At 43.3% G+C, this 11,993-nt stretch overlaps 1 protein-coding gene across 11 annotated transcripts in view; it reads left to right on the forward strand.

Annotated features, from left to right (window-relative positions):
- Positions 1 to 11,993, forward strand: part of RNF175 (ring finger protein 175) — a 63,893-nt gene that overhangs the window by 24,812 nt on the left and 27,088 nt on the right. For all 11 annotated transcript variants that reach the window (XR_004625817.1, XM_034661493.1, XM_034661497.1 and 8 more), the window contains exons 4-6: positions 2,502 to 2,656; positions 6,638 to 6,745; positions 9,917 to 10,037. Coding sequence is in view for 10 of the 11 variants with exons in the window: in XM_034661493.1 (XP_034517384.1) it covers positions 2,502 to 2,656; positions 6,638 to 6,745; positions 9,917 to 10,037 (384 nt within the window). In the remaining variant the exon portion in view is untranslated. The remainder of the gene's footprint in view (positions 1 to 2,501; positions 2,657 to 6,637; positions 6,746 to 9,916; positions 10,038 to 11,993) is intronic.

The raw sequence follows: 11,993 nt of genomic DNA on the forward strand, positions 1-11,993 counted from the left end.
TTCCTTTTTTAATATCAGAAGTAATGAACTTAAAAAGCCAGAAAACATCATTTATCATAGATAACTATCTCCAAAATCAGCTATAGGAAATAAATGACCCAAATACTGCTGCGATCTTTTAAGGCACCACACACCTTGACTATCAGCGGAGGGTCACAGTTGCTAGTGCTGAGTGCTAACATAGCCCTATGTCGCGTCTTACTCAGTATGTGGTTTCTGGCCCTCAGGAACGGTATTCTACTTCCTCAGGTAAAGCCTGTCTGTCCTATTTAGGTATATATTCATCTTGACTTCATAAATAAAGGTGCTAACTCATGTATTCACTATAACCACACTCACAAGGTAGGATGGAAAATTAGAGCAATTATAAGCATACCCCCAAGATACAGAGGGTACAGTTCCAGACCGCCACAATAAAGCAAGTATCGCAAGAAAGCGAGTCCAATGAATTTTTTGGTTTTCCAGTGCATATCATAGCTGTGTTCATACTATACAGTAGTCTATTATGTGTGTAATAGCCTTATGTCTAAAAACACAACGTACATACCTGAATTAGAAAATATTGCTAAAACAATGCTAACCGTCACCTGAGCTTTCAGTGAGTCAGAATCACTGATCACAGATCACTGTAACAAATATAAAAATGAAAAAGCTTGAAATGTTGCCAGAATTCCCAAAATGTGACACAGAGACACAAAGCGAGCAAAGGCTGCTGGAAACATGGCCCCAATAGACGCCCTGGACGCAGGATTGCCACAAACCTTCCATCTTCAAAAACGCAGTATCTGCGAAGCTTGGTGAAAGGAGGCAAGTCTGTATCTGACTAATTCAGGCCCGAATAAAGAATACTCTTCCCTGAAAGTACTGCCTGGAGTTTGAAAACAAAAGAAGGAGGTTATAGGGATATTTTTTCCCGCAAACTCTGCAGATATCCCATCAGATTGGCTCCATGTGTATTTTTGTTCAAGCGCATATGTTCAATAACAGCCCTAGTGTCCTCCCAAAGATTTAGGGCAACTCTCAGAAGACTTCAGATCAGGTCGTTCATGGGGATGAAGCAACAAAAAAAATGAAAAACCTCGGAAATGTCTTCTTATGTGATGTGGAAAGAGGAATGGCTGTGGTCTTTTCTTTCTCATGGACATCTTGAAGTCTTATCACATAATTTTGGTTCTTCACCTTAAGGCTATTACAACTGAGACCTTGTTAAAGGACCCAAAAATATATCCAGAGGCTTGTCTTTTTTTCTCAGCTGCCTCCTTTTATCACAAGGATGAAGAAAGTAAAAATAAATAAATAAAATAAAAATGAAAATAAAGAAATGACATCAGTCTTTGTTCTACTCAGACGACAAATGGATGAAACAGGGGCTCTAATAACTCCCGTGTTTACTGGCAGACATAATGAACCAATCACTGTTCTCTTTACACCAGGACCCGGGCTCAGAATCCTCTTCCACAGAGCATTGCCAGGTGCCACTACCAATGAACGTCCACACCTGAGACAAACCCCCTTTGCCGTCCCCCTCTTACATTGGTGCTGAGCAAATCATAAGTGGTTCGTCTGCATGTGATCAAACAAAAGATCAGAGGTTATGGCTGTTGTTTAAACCTGTCTGCTTTTCATAAGAGAGGGGATAGCTGGTATTCAGCCTGATCTAAGGAATGCACATGTCACTGTGGTCACTGTATCAAGTTGAGCCACAAGCCAGCAGCTCAACCCCTCCTGCTTCTGCCACATGGGATTGGGACCAGCCAACTGAACCCTCTGAAGGCCGCTGGCACTTGGATCAGTGGCACAGGCCTCAAGGAGTTACACACAGATGAACAGGAAAGAGTTGACTCCACATCTTGGCTTGCCTGGAAAAAGCACCAGTACCTAAAAAGGAAAGGCAAGAAGCAAAAAGATGGGGGTGAGAGGACCCCACAGTTAGGACTCCAGGGTTAATTAACCCTGCAGGGTACGCTGGGGCAGCAGGCAAAAGAGTTCCCAGAAGCTGCTGTGACGTCACTTCCTCCTTTGACATTCCTGTGCATTTGTGCATGTGCTCATGATAGAAAAAACAGCCCCTTGGCTCCCCGTATTACATACTGTTTCCAGAGCACTTTCCCATCTGTGATGGTTTGATCCCCACCTCAGTCAGCACAGGCAGGCAGGGCAGGCATTGTTATCCCCAATGTTACAAAAAAAGTGGGCTCATTTGACCAAAATCACATAGCTTTTGAAGCCCAAAGTTGCTTTTATCTGAAATATCTAGGCAAAAAGAGGTAAAAGAAAAATGAATATGTTGGGTCCTTTCCCATTTGAATTTTCCGATGATCATACCAAGTCCCTCCCAAACCTCGCATGTATAGAAGAGCTTGCGGCTGCATGTGAGCCATGTTACAGATGGGATGGTGGAAGTGGTTTCCCCCAGAGTGGCTTCTGAATAATTTCATAGTGGACATGACATTCTGGCCCCTCAGTCATTGAAAGCCCCTTTCTGTTCATTTTTCTGACAGCTGGTGACACTGTTGCAGATGTGGGTTGTCCCTCTCTATTTCACGATAAAACTTTTCTGGTGGCGGTTTCTGTCTATGTGGGGAATGTTCTCAGTTATTACCAGTTACATCCTCTTCAGAGCTACCCGAAAACCCCTCTCAGGGAGAACACCACGGTATGTATTCCATTTGTTCCTTCCCTGACATCCTCTTTATTGTAGCACTAAGAAGTATACTTTAATTCCATTTTCCCCGGGTGGGGAAGGAGGGCATTACACTTCTTTTGCCTTCAGTAGCAAAACTATTTTAGAGATTAGCTATACTGCTGTTAGTTCACGTTCATTATTTAACGGCGATTCAGACAGACCTGTAACATTTATTACTTCAGATGAAAGCCAGAAGAAAGAGAAGTGAAGTATTGTTTAAACCTTCTAGAGTACTATTTGCATGTTTATTTTTAGCTCAGCATTTTGTTTGACTCCTTTATAAGTTGGGTTACACATATTTTATAATGTTTGTATTTCTAACAACTATGTATGTGTTTTATGTCGGATAAATCATAAGCAATGGACAACTTATTCCTCTCATAACAAATGAGGCTTTAATAGTCCAGTGATCATCTTAATTACCATTGCCAACCTCTTGACATTTCTATAATTCCATCATATCTACAAATCTTTCCAAAGTGCTTATAATCTCATAATGTGCCCCTAAGTTTTCTTTCACTCTCCTTGTTCTCTAGATAAGATCTGAATCTGAATCTAGATAAAACTGAAATGGGATAGTGAAAATGTGTAACATGTTACATAGTAATAGGACAATGTCAAATTTTTATCTTTGTTGAAGAATAAATCCTAAGCTCCTGTGAAATGTTTTTATGATTAGCCATTCCGATGTTTGTTCTTAATCCTCTAAAAAAGTAGGAGAGACAAATACCAACTTTTCCTTCTACTTTGGAGAAGAAAAAATATGCAATGAGAAAAGTTGGATAAATAAATATAAAGATTAATCTTCAAGGGCCTCTTGGCTGGCTCAACCGGAAGAACACGTGACTCTTGATCTCAGGGTCATGAGTTCAAGCCCCACGTTGGATGTAGAGATTGCTTAAAAAAATAAATGTAATTTTTTTTAAAAGATTGGTATACAAATAAATAAATTCAGGTTGATATTTTAATTTAATCCCACTGTGGGAGGAGCTTTGGGGTGATGTTAGGACACCTCTCAAACTGACCAGCTTGTGGTTTTAGACAGCCTTTGTATGGCCTGGCTTGCCCATCAGCACATAGACATATGGCACACTTTCTCCTTCTTCAAAAAACGTTGTCAGTTATTTAAGACTTGTGAAAGTGATCCAAATTTTAGATGAACCAAAATGTACTTGTTTTCATTCCCTGGATATAATCTATATTGTATTTCAGTGAGACTAGCTCACTTCTGCACTGTAGAATGAATCACCCCAGTTAAACATAGTATTTCTGTGCACGTCAGCTCATTCAATGCAGAGGAACTTCGTGGCAAGGAATCTGCAAATGCTGCCTCGTTACCCCTCATGCCTCATTTATCCCAGATGGCCAGGGGCTCGTGCCCGCGGTGCACCCACTTCCGCTTCTCCTGCCTGCAAGCTCTGAGCCCTGGCAGAGCCTGCCAGCCAGCATGTCCCACTAACATTTAAGGAAAGACCTAGCCACCATTGGAAGAGACGACAATGGGAAAGACTAATTAGGATCCCATTTTTTCTAGAAAAGTAGTCTGGATAAAGAAGCTTCTGTTTATGAGAGGTAGTAGGCCCTAAAGATCTTTATGGATCTTTGTTTAATCATATTATAGGTAAGTCACTTCTTAGCTATTTTCCATTTGGAAACAGGATTTCATTACAGGCTGAGAAAACTGGTGGGCGCCAATCAGCATGGTGCAAAGGCAAAGCCAAGGGGAGGGGTCCCGTTTACAATCCAGCTGTTCCTCCCCCACAGTATAGCAAGCCCTTGCTCAGAGTAACAGAGAAGGGGAATAAATTTCCTCTCTACTGCAGTAGGGTCAGGCTCAAAAACAGGCCACCAACCAGCCAAAAGAGCCAGGCTTGGCCACATCGATTCCAGGTCAAGCTTCTCTTTGTGAAAACTGCTCTGAAGCACCAACACAATTCCTAATCTGGTTTCTCTGCCTTCCAGTTGTCATCGAAGTAGCAAGGGAGTTCTGGACGCTAGTGCTCTAGAAACGTGTACCCCACTAAGCAGGAAGATTTGGGGATGGAGGGGATTCGGAAAATCTAACGCATCTGTAATGATTATGTGATAGACTGAGCATTGAATCTGCCGAGTCTTTTGAACATGAATACATCATCTCGCATAATCTTCAGAACTACCATAGGAGCTAGCGTTGTCATCCCCATTTTATAAATGGGGCAATCTGTGGGGCTGGCACAACATTGAGAGGTGCCCCTCAAGGTGCAGAGAGGGTGCGTCGAGTTGGAGCACGTGTGGAGTTCTAGGACCCCCACTCTGGTGCTGGTGGGGGCTGTAGGGGCGGAGGGGAGGCCCTCTCAGAGCTGGTCGTTCCCCCCACTGTCACCCCATTTAGCAGCAAAAACTTCCGCCTCCACCGGGCTGCACTGAGCAGTGATGCAAACTGCTAGGCACCGGCAAATCGAGGACCAACAGCCCAAGGAGTCACTCTGGCAGAAAGACCCCCCAAAACCCTCTCTGACCCCTTTTAGAGATGACAACGGCTCAGAGCGACTTGCCCCACCTCGTGCAGTCCACGCAGGTTTTCGTTTCCGGCTCCACGGAACTCGCCACGGCCGACCCCTCCCACGGGGCGGGATTACACCTGCAGGAGGAGGCGTGGCACACACAGCCCGGCTAGTGAGTCCCCTGAAGTGGGGAAGACTTTCACCGTAGAAATGATGTCAATGCTAACTCAAGCCAGCCCACCAGCCCCCATGTAAAGCATCATGTTTCAGAAGGTCCCTTCTGACTAGAACTCAATGAAGTGGGCGTCTTTTAAAATACCATCCAAACATGGCATCAGTAATATCGTAGAACTTAAGCATTTGGAGCAATGACTCCAACAGGAAGGAAGCTGGGGGAGGTGAGAGAGTTGGAGGCAGGGCTCCAGAGGTTGGAGGTGAGACGGTGTGGTAAAGTCTCTGGAGTGCGACTCTGAGTGAAGAGCGCTGTGAAAGGCAGGAACAGGGCTTCTGTGAAGCTCGGGGAAAGAGCTGAGAGCCAAACAGGGCCTCCTGCTTGGGAGAAACAGTCCAGCCACCCCTTTCTCTTCTCTGGGCACCAAGTACAGCACCCAGCTGCTCCTTCTCCTTCTACCCCCTCTTCTTGCTCCAGTGGTTACAACCTTGTCCTGTGGCACATGCGCAATGGATCTGGGCTCCCAGCCACTTCCCACATCCTCCCAGGCATGAAGTAGCCACGTGGCCCCTTCTGTAGATCTCTAAGGGCTTTTACTGCCAGGGATAAGGGAAACAGGGTATGGGGCTCCCTTCTAGATCATCTATACCATTCCTTTCTTTCCCTATTCTCCATTTCGACCCTGTGGGAAGAAGAAAAGGCTTTACGAGTAGTTATGGTACATGCTGGGATACACAGAGGACCCATCCACATAGCAGGAGAAAACCAGCCTGAGGCTCACCGGTGATTCCATCCCAGGGCTAGGGGAGGGGCTCTGTGAGTGGAGAGAAATTGGGATGAGGCTGAGCCCACTGCTGATGACATCTGCCCTGGGGCTGGGGGATGGAGGGGCAGCAGGAGGAAGGCGGGGAGAAACTTCTGGGGGAGGAGGTTCCCCCCTCCTGACTTCTCGGCTCATCTTTCGCTTACCTCTAAGCTGCTCCTGCCAAATCCACTCTAAGCTAACCAGAGAAGAAGGGGAAGCAGGGCCCCAGGTAGAGAAACCATCCCTGAAGATCACTCTTACATGAGGAGCAGAGAGAAATTACAATGAATTTATATATGAGTGTGCATACCATTTATATAGTTTGTTGATATATTAAAACCATAGATTATTACTGGGTTTAGCTGATATAATCTACTCGTGTATATTACATAAAAAATAGAATTCTAGAAATTAAAAACTGACTTACAAGGAAGATTAAATACTTTATAATATATAGTGTTCTGTATTTCTCCCCATTTTACACGCCACAGATTGGTCTACAAATGGTTTCTCCTAATCTACAAACTCAGCTATGCACTTGGCGTTGTGGGTTATTTGGCTATCATGTTTACGGTGTGTGGATTCAATTTATTTTTCAAGTAAGTATCTCCAGTTAAGACCTTAATATCTCCAAACACTTCCTTGCAACGTTCACCTGGTCGTGTTCTCTGTATCTGGAATCATTTGGCCTCATGGTGTTCCACGCCCACATTGTTTATAGTAGATCTCATTGGTAGAGTAGATGTCATTGGTGCAAACCACTAGAAAAGCATAAGAGGAAACCCTAGAGAATAAAAAATTTTCAAAAATTTATAAGCTTTAAAGAAAACCTGTACTTGATAGGCAAATTTTAAAGATCGCCGTTGAAAGAAGGCCTACATTTGTAGCAGAGTAATTCTTACTGAACATTTCCCCTCCATAAAATTCTGAAGTGTCATTTCCTTGTATATATGTCTTCTTCCTTAAAACCCCTAGAACTATGCTGTCCAGGGCAATATACGGTAGATCATGTGACCATTGAGCAACTGAAATGTGAAATAAAATGTTCTGTGACTATAAAATACACAGTGGATTTCAAAGTATGAAAAAATAATTTTTACATTGACTACATGTTGAAATACAGTATTTGGAGTGTATTGGTGAAATTATTTCATGTTTCTTTTTAATTTGGCTACTAGAAAAACTTTTTTAAAGATTTTACTTATTTATTTGACAGGGAGAGAGAGAGCACAAGTAGGCAGAGCAGTAGGCAGAGGGAGAGGGAGAAGCAGGCTCCCTGCAGAGCAGGGAGCTTAATGCAGGGCTGGATCCCAGGACCCCGGGATCATGACCTGAGCCAAAGGCAGACGCTTAACCGACTGAGCTACCCAGGCACCCCTAGGAAATTTTTAATCTATATTTCTATATTGCCACGGACAGCACTGCTCTAGAATTTGTTTCTGGTAACCATGAAATCGCTTTTGCTGAGAACTGTCAGAAAAGGACAAAACTGAGTGCTTAGAACTTGAATGAGAGGTACGGAGATAACAGAGCAAGAAAGTCTTGGGCACAATCAAGGAAATCAGGATAAGTATAACTCGGAACAGAGCTCCCACTAGAAAGCAGGTTGCTGAAATGTGCTGTGGATGAGTTTCTCACGGGCAGAGCCTCGGCCATGTGATCAACCTGTGGTCGGGAAGGGGAATTTAAGACCTACTGCACAGCTATGGAAAGCAGCTCAAACAAAAAATTCCCCAGAATCCCTCTCACATCAGAGAAGTTCCTCTGAGTCTCTGGGATCTTAACAGAAATTGAATGGAAGAGATTGGCGACCCTTAACTCACGAAATAGGGAAGTCAATTGGATGGAGTGTCAACCCTGAGGGGAAGGACACTTCCTATGGCAACATGACTGGTTTTATAAGCTTTTCATGTCACTTTCAGAGCAGGAGCTCCCACCATTTTCTAGCAGAAAAGGGATAGAAAGCATTTGTACAGATCTATGATTTCGATATTATTTTGTATGTGGAAAGACACTGATTTCCTTTTTCAGCAGACAATCTATATAACTTTATTTTAATGAATGTGAAAATATTCATAAGGACTTTATGAAATCACTGAGCCTATAGTCCCAAGACTATTTTCCATAAGATTTTAAGATCCTTAGCCATGACTTCTACAATGAGGCATACCAAGAACTTAACCCTTCCAGCTGGGAAGGAACTATTTTTTCACTCCTTAGTGTTCTTGACTATCACTGTTTTAAGATTCTTTTCTGTGGAACCACAAATCTGTCACTATGCTTTTTATCAGTAAGATTATGATATATCCTCCCCTGAACATGGAGAGAAGATAATCTTCATTCCACCCCATTGGCCCAATTCCCAAATATACTGAGGCAAATCTTGAAAGAATAAAGCTACCATTTGTGTTGGAATTCCCAATTCACGTCACCAAAAGATCTATACCTCTAAATTTACGAATCTCTCTGCCTTTACTGTTTCCTCCTCAAATTAACAGAGCACAAAACAACCAGAAAAAGTTTCCAAAAACAGACTACCCAGCTCTCCTCCACTCCTCACTTGCTGCCTGACTCAATCAGATCTACCCAGGCACAGGGCTAATATTTGAAACTGGTGACAGATAGAGCAAACCATATGTACAATGATTAAGTATCATAGAATTAGGAGCTAATTAAATTAGGGGCTGATTGTTCACTTCCTAAAGAAATATTTCCCTTAAAAATGAGGTGGGAATGAGGCACCTGGGTGGCTCAGTGGGTTAAGCATCTGCCTTCAGCTCAGGTTATGATCCCAGGGTCCTGGGATCAAGCCTGGTGTCCAGGCTCCCTGATCAGCAGGGAGTCTGCTTCTCCCTCCCCCTCGGCCCCTCCCCCTCCCTGCTTGTGCTCTCTATTTCTCTCTAATAAATAAATAAAATCTTTTTTAAAATGGGGTGGGGTTATCATAGAGAATCCTATCTATTTGAAATATGATCCAATTCGCACATTTTCTTTCTGATTAATACATGGCAACTATGGCACAGTAGCAAAGGGCCTAAAAATTGGAGCTTGATCCCTGGTACAAATTTTCATGTTAAGCAAATCATTTCTTCTAAATCTGCATTTTTTCAAATACAAAGTGGGGATAATCTTATCTACCTCAAGTATTTCTTAGGGAAGTGAAGTATTTGAAAGCAGTCTGTAAAATCGCAGTTTGATAGCAGGGATTCCCAACCTGAGGAGCTTCTAGAAAGCACTGCTTGGCAGACCCCACCCCAGGCCGCTCACAGTTCTGCTCCTCATCAGTAGAGTCTTAAATCTCCCCCAGGTGATTCTAATTTGTATTTCAGGCTGAGAACCATGGCTCTATTAAAGAGGTTCTTAAAGTTAGCTGCCCACTGAAATCACCTGGGGTCTAGAGGTTCCAGAAATATTGCTGCACAGGCCCCACCCCCCAAAGAGTTTGATGTCATTGGCCTGGGGTGCAGGGGGCAGATGGGGAGTTTTACAAGCTGCCCAGGCCTTTCTTCGCATGGCCCAGCTTGAGAACCGCTAGTTAGAAGACCCTCTCCAGAATTACTTTGTCCACTTACCACTGAGTAGTAAAATCTGAGGGGAATTTAGAAAATTTAAAATTCTTTAAAAAAAATAAATTTAAAAAAATGAATTAAAAAAAAAACACTCCCAAGTTTCTGTTAGATACTTTGGCAGGAGATGTCTGCTAAGCTGCAACCCTTCCCAAGCCCCCCAAATGCCGTGTTCTTATGTCCTTGCCCTGTTGTTTTCAATAGAATCAAGGCTAGAGATTCCATGGATTTTGGCATCGTATCCTTGTTCTATGGCCTCTACTATGGCGTAATGGGGAGAGACTTCGCAGAGATCTGTTCGGATTACATGGCTTCTACGATAGGGGTAAGTGTTGCTCTCATTCTCTGAAACCACTACAGTGCTTGGAGAAGTGGTCTCATCTTTGGCATCCGTTTTCAGAAATGCATCTGTCTTTTTTGGTTCTCCCAGACCATCCAGTCCCTGATTCTCCTTGGATCAAAAATTATCTTTGCTAATTGATTAGAAAATATACCTCTTACTTATAGAAAGCAGTTGGGAAATAAGGCATCTCATCTTTTTATTTATTTATTTATGTTTAAGTCATCTCCACACCCATCGTGGGGCTCAAACTCACAATCCTGAGATCAGGAGTTGCATGCTCTACAGACTAGGCCAGCTAGGCGCCCCCAAAGGCCTCTTTTTAAGTAAAATAATTATTTGGAAGCAACCATATCTAGCATATTCCAATTGCCAACATTGAAGGGATTGGTAGTGGTGCCTGAGTGGCTGAGTCGGTTAAGCGTCCAACTCTTTGATTTCAGCTCAGGTCATCATCTCAGAGTTGTGAGATCAGGTCCCACATTGGACTCCACGCTGGCCGTGGAGCCTGCTTAAGATTTGCTCTCTCCGTCTGCCTCTCCCTGCATCCCTCCAAAAAAAAAAAAGAAGAGAAAGAAAGGATTAGTAAGAATTCAATCATATCAAAAATCAAATATCTGCCTAACACAGAAAGTCCTATTTGATGCACATAATGTACTTTGGAATCAATCAGTGCCTCAGGGTTACTCCTCATAAAGATCAGTCTTCATTATACAGCATTAGAAGACGTAGAAGATACAAAACTGTGCTAAATGTAGTCTGACTGTATGTTGTTCTCTAGAATTTAAAAAATACCCCTGAGGGGCGCCTGGGCGGCACAGCAGTTAAGCGTCTGCCTTCGGCTCAGGGCGTGATCCCGGCGTTATGGGATCGAGCCCCACATCAGGCTCTTCTGCTGTGAGCCTGCTCCTTCCTCTCCCACTCCCCCTGCTTGTGTTCCCTCTCTCGCTGGCTGTCTCTATCTCTGTCGAATAAATAAATAAAAAAAAATCTAAAAAAAAATAAAATAAAATAAAATAAATAAAAAATAAAAAATACCCCTGATAGCTTTTTTAAAAAACTCTCTTAAGAGTGAAACTCCAAATAGACCTACTTTCTGGTTAGATGCATTCCACATTCAGAAATTAGGAGCATTCATCCATCTGACACATGCCCATCTCTTAAAAACTTACAGGGGCTGCAGGGATGACCCAGTGGTTTCAAGAATTCCATGGCTCTGTCCTCTGCCGGTCTCTTGGTACAGAGCAGATATGAAATGGAAAGGCTAGTGCAAGTGGCAAGGGAAGAGTGTAATTCAGGACTGCTCTTCTCTCTCTCCATTTATGGGGCAAGACTAAGTAGACACAACTCTGACTTCATGCCCATCCCATCTGCCCTTCTCCATTTCTGTAGGCTTGACCTTACTCTTTTCCTAGAGCCTGGAATCAGGCTCCTGGAATCACCAACTTCTGTGGTGAACTGCTAGGACAAGATACCTTTTGGAATTTCTCTGCCATGCGTCATCTGTGGGCCAACTGCCTTTTTTATGATGTTTATGGTGAGCACAGGAGGGAGCATTTGCACTCCTACTACCTCCAGCAAAAGCCAAAACCCATACTTCTTTAAAAAACTCCCAAAGTCTCTTCTGATTGTTTATGGACAGGAGACAAGGAGGAGAGTTGTATGTCCCCTGTCCTCCAGTGGACCAGGAAGAAGAGATTCAACCTCATAAGACATGTTTTTAAGCACCAACTTTCTAGAGACTTCTCACCTGATCCCACCTTGGAAGTCTTCAACTTCTTGTCATCCTTTGTCATCTTAACGCCATCTACCAAATATATAAAACCCACTGCTTCGAGCTATTGGCACAACCAACATTGACTTGAACTTGTGGCGTGTGTGCATGTGTGTGTACATACGCACACGTACACATGCTTATGACAGAGTAAGGAGGAAGCAAAG

This window comes from Ailuropoda melanoleuca, chromosome 5 (assembly GCF_002007445.2).
Source record: "Ailuropoda melanoleuca isolate Jingjing chromosome 5, ASM200744v2, whole genome shotgun sequence".
In the NCBI taxonomy this organism is placed as follows: Eukaryota; Metazoa; Chordata; class Mammalia; order Carnivora; family Ursidae; genus Ailuropoda; species Ailuropoda melanoleuca.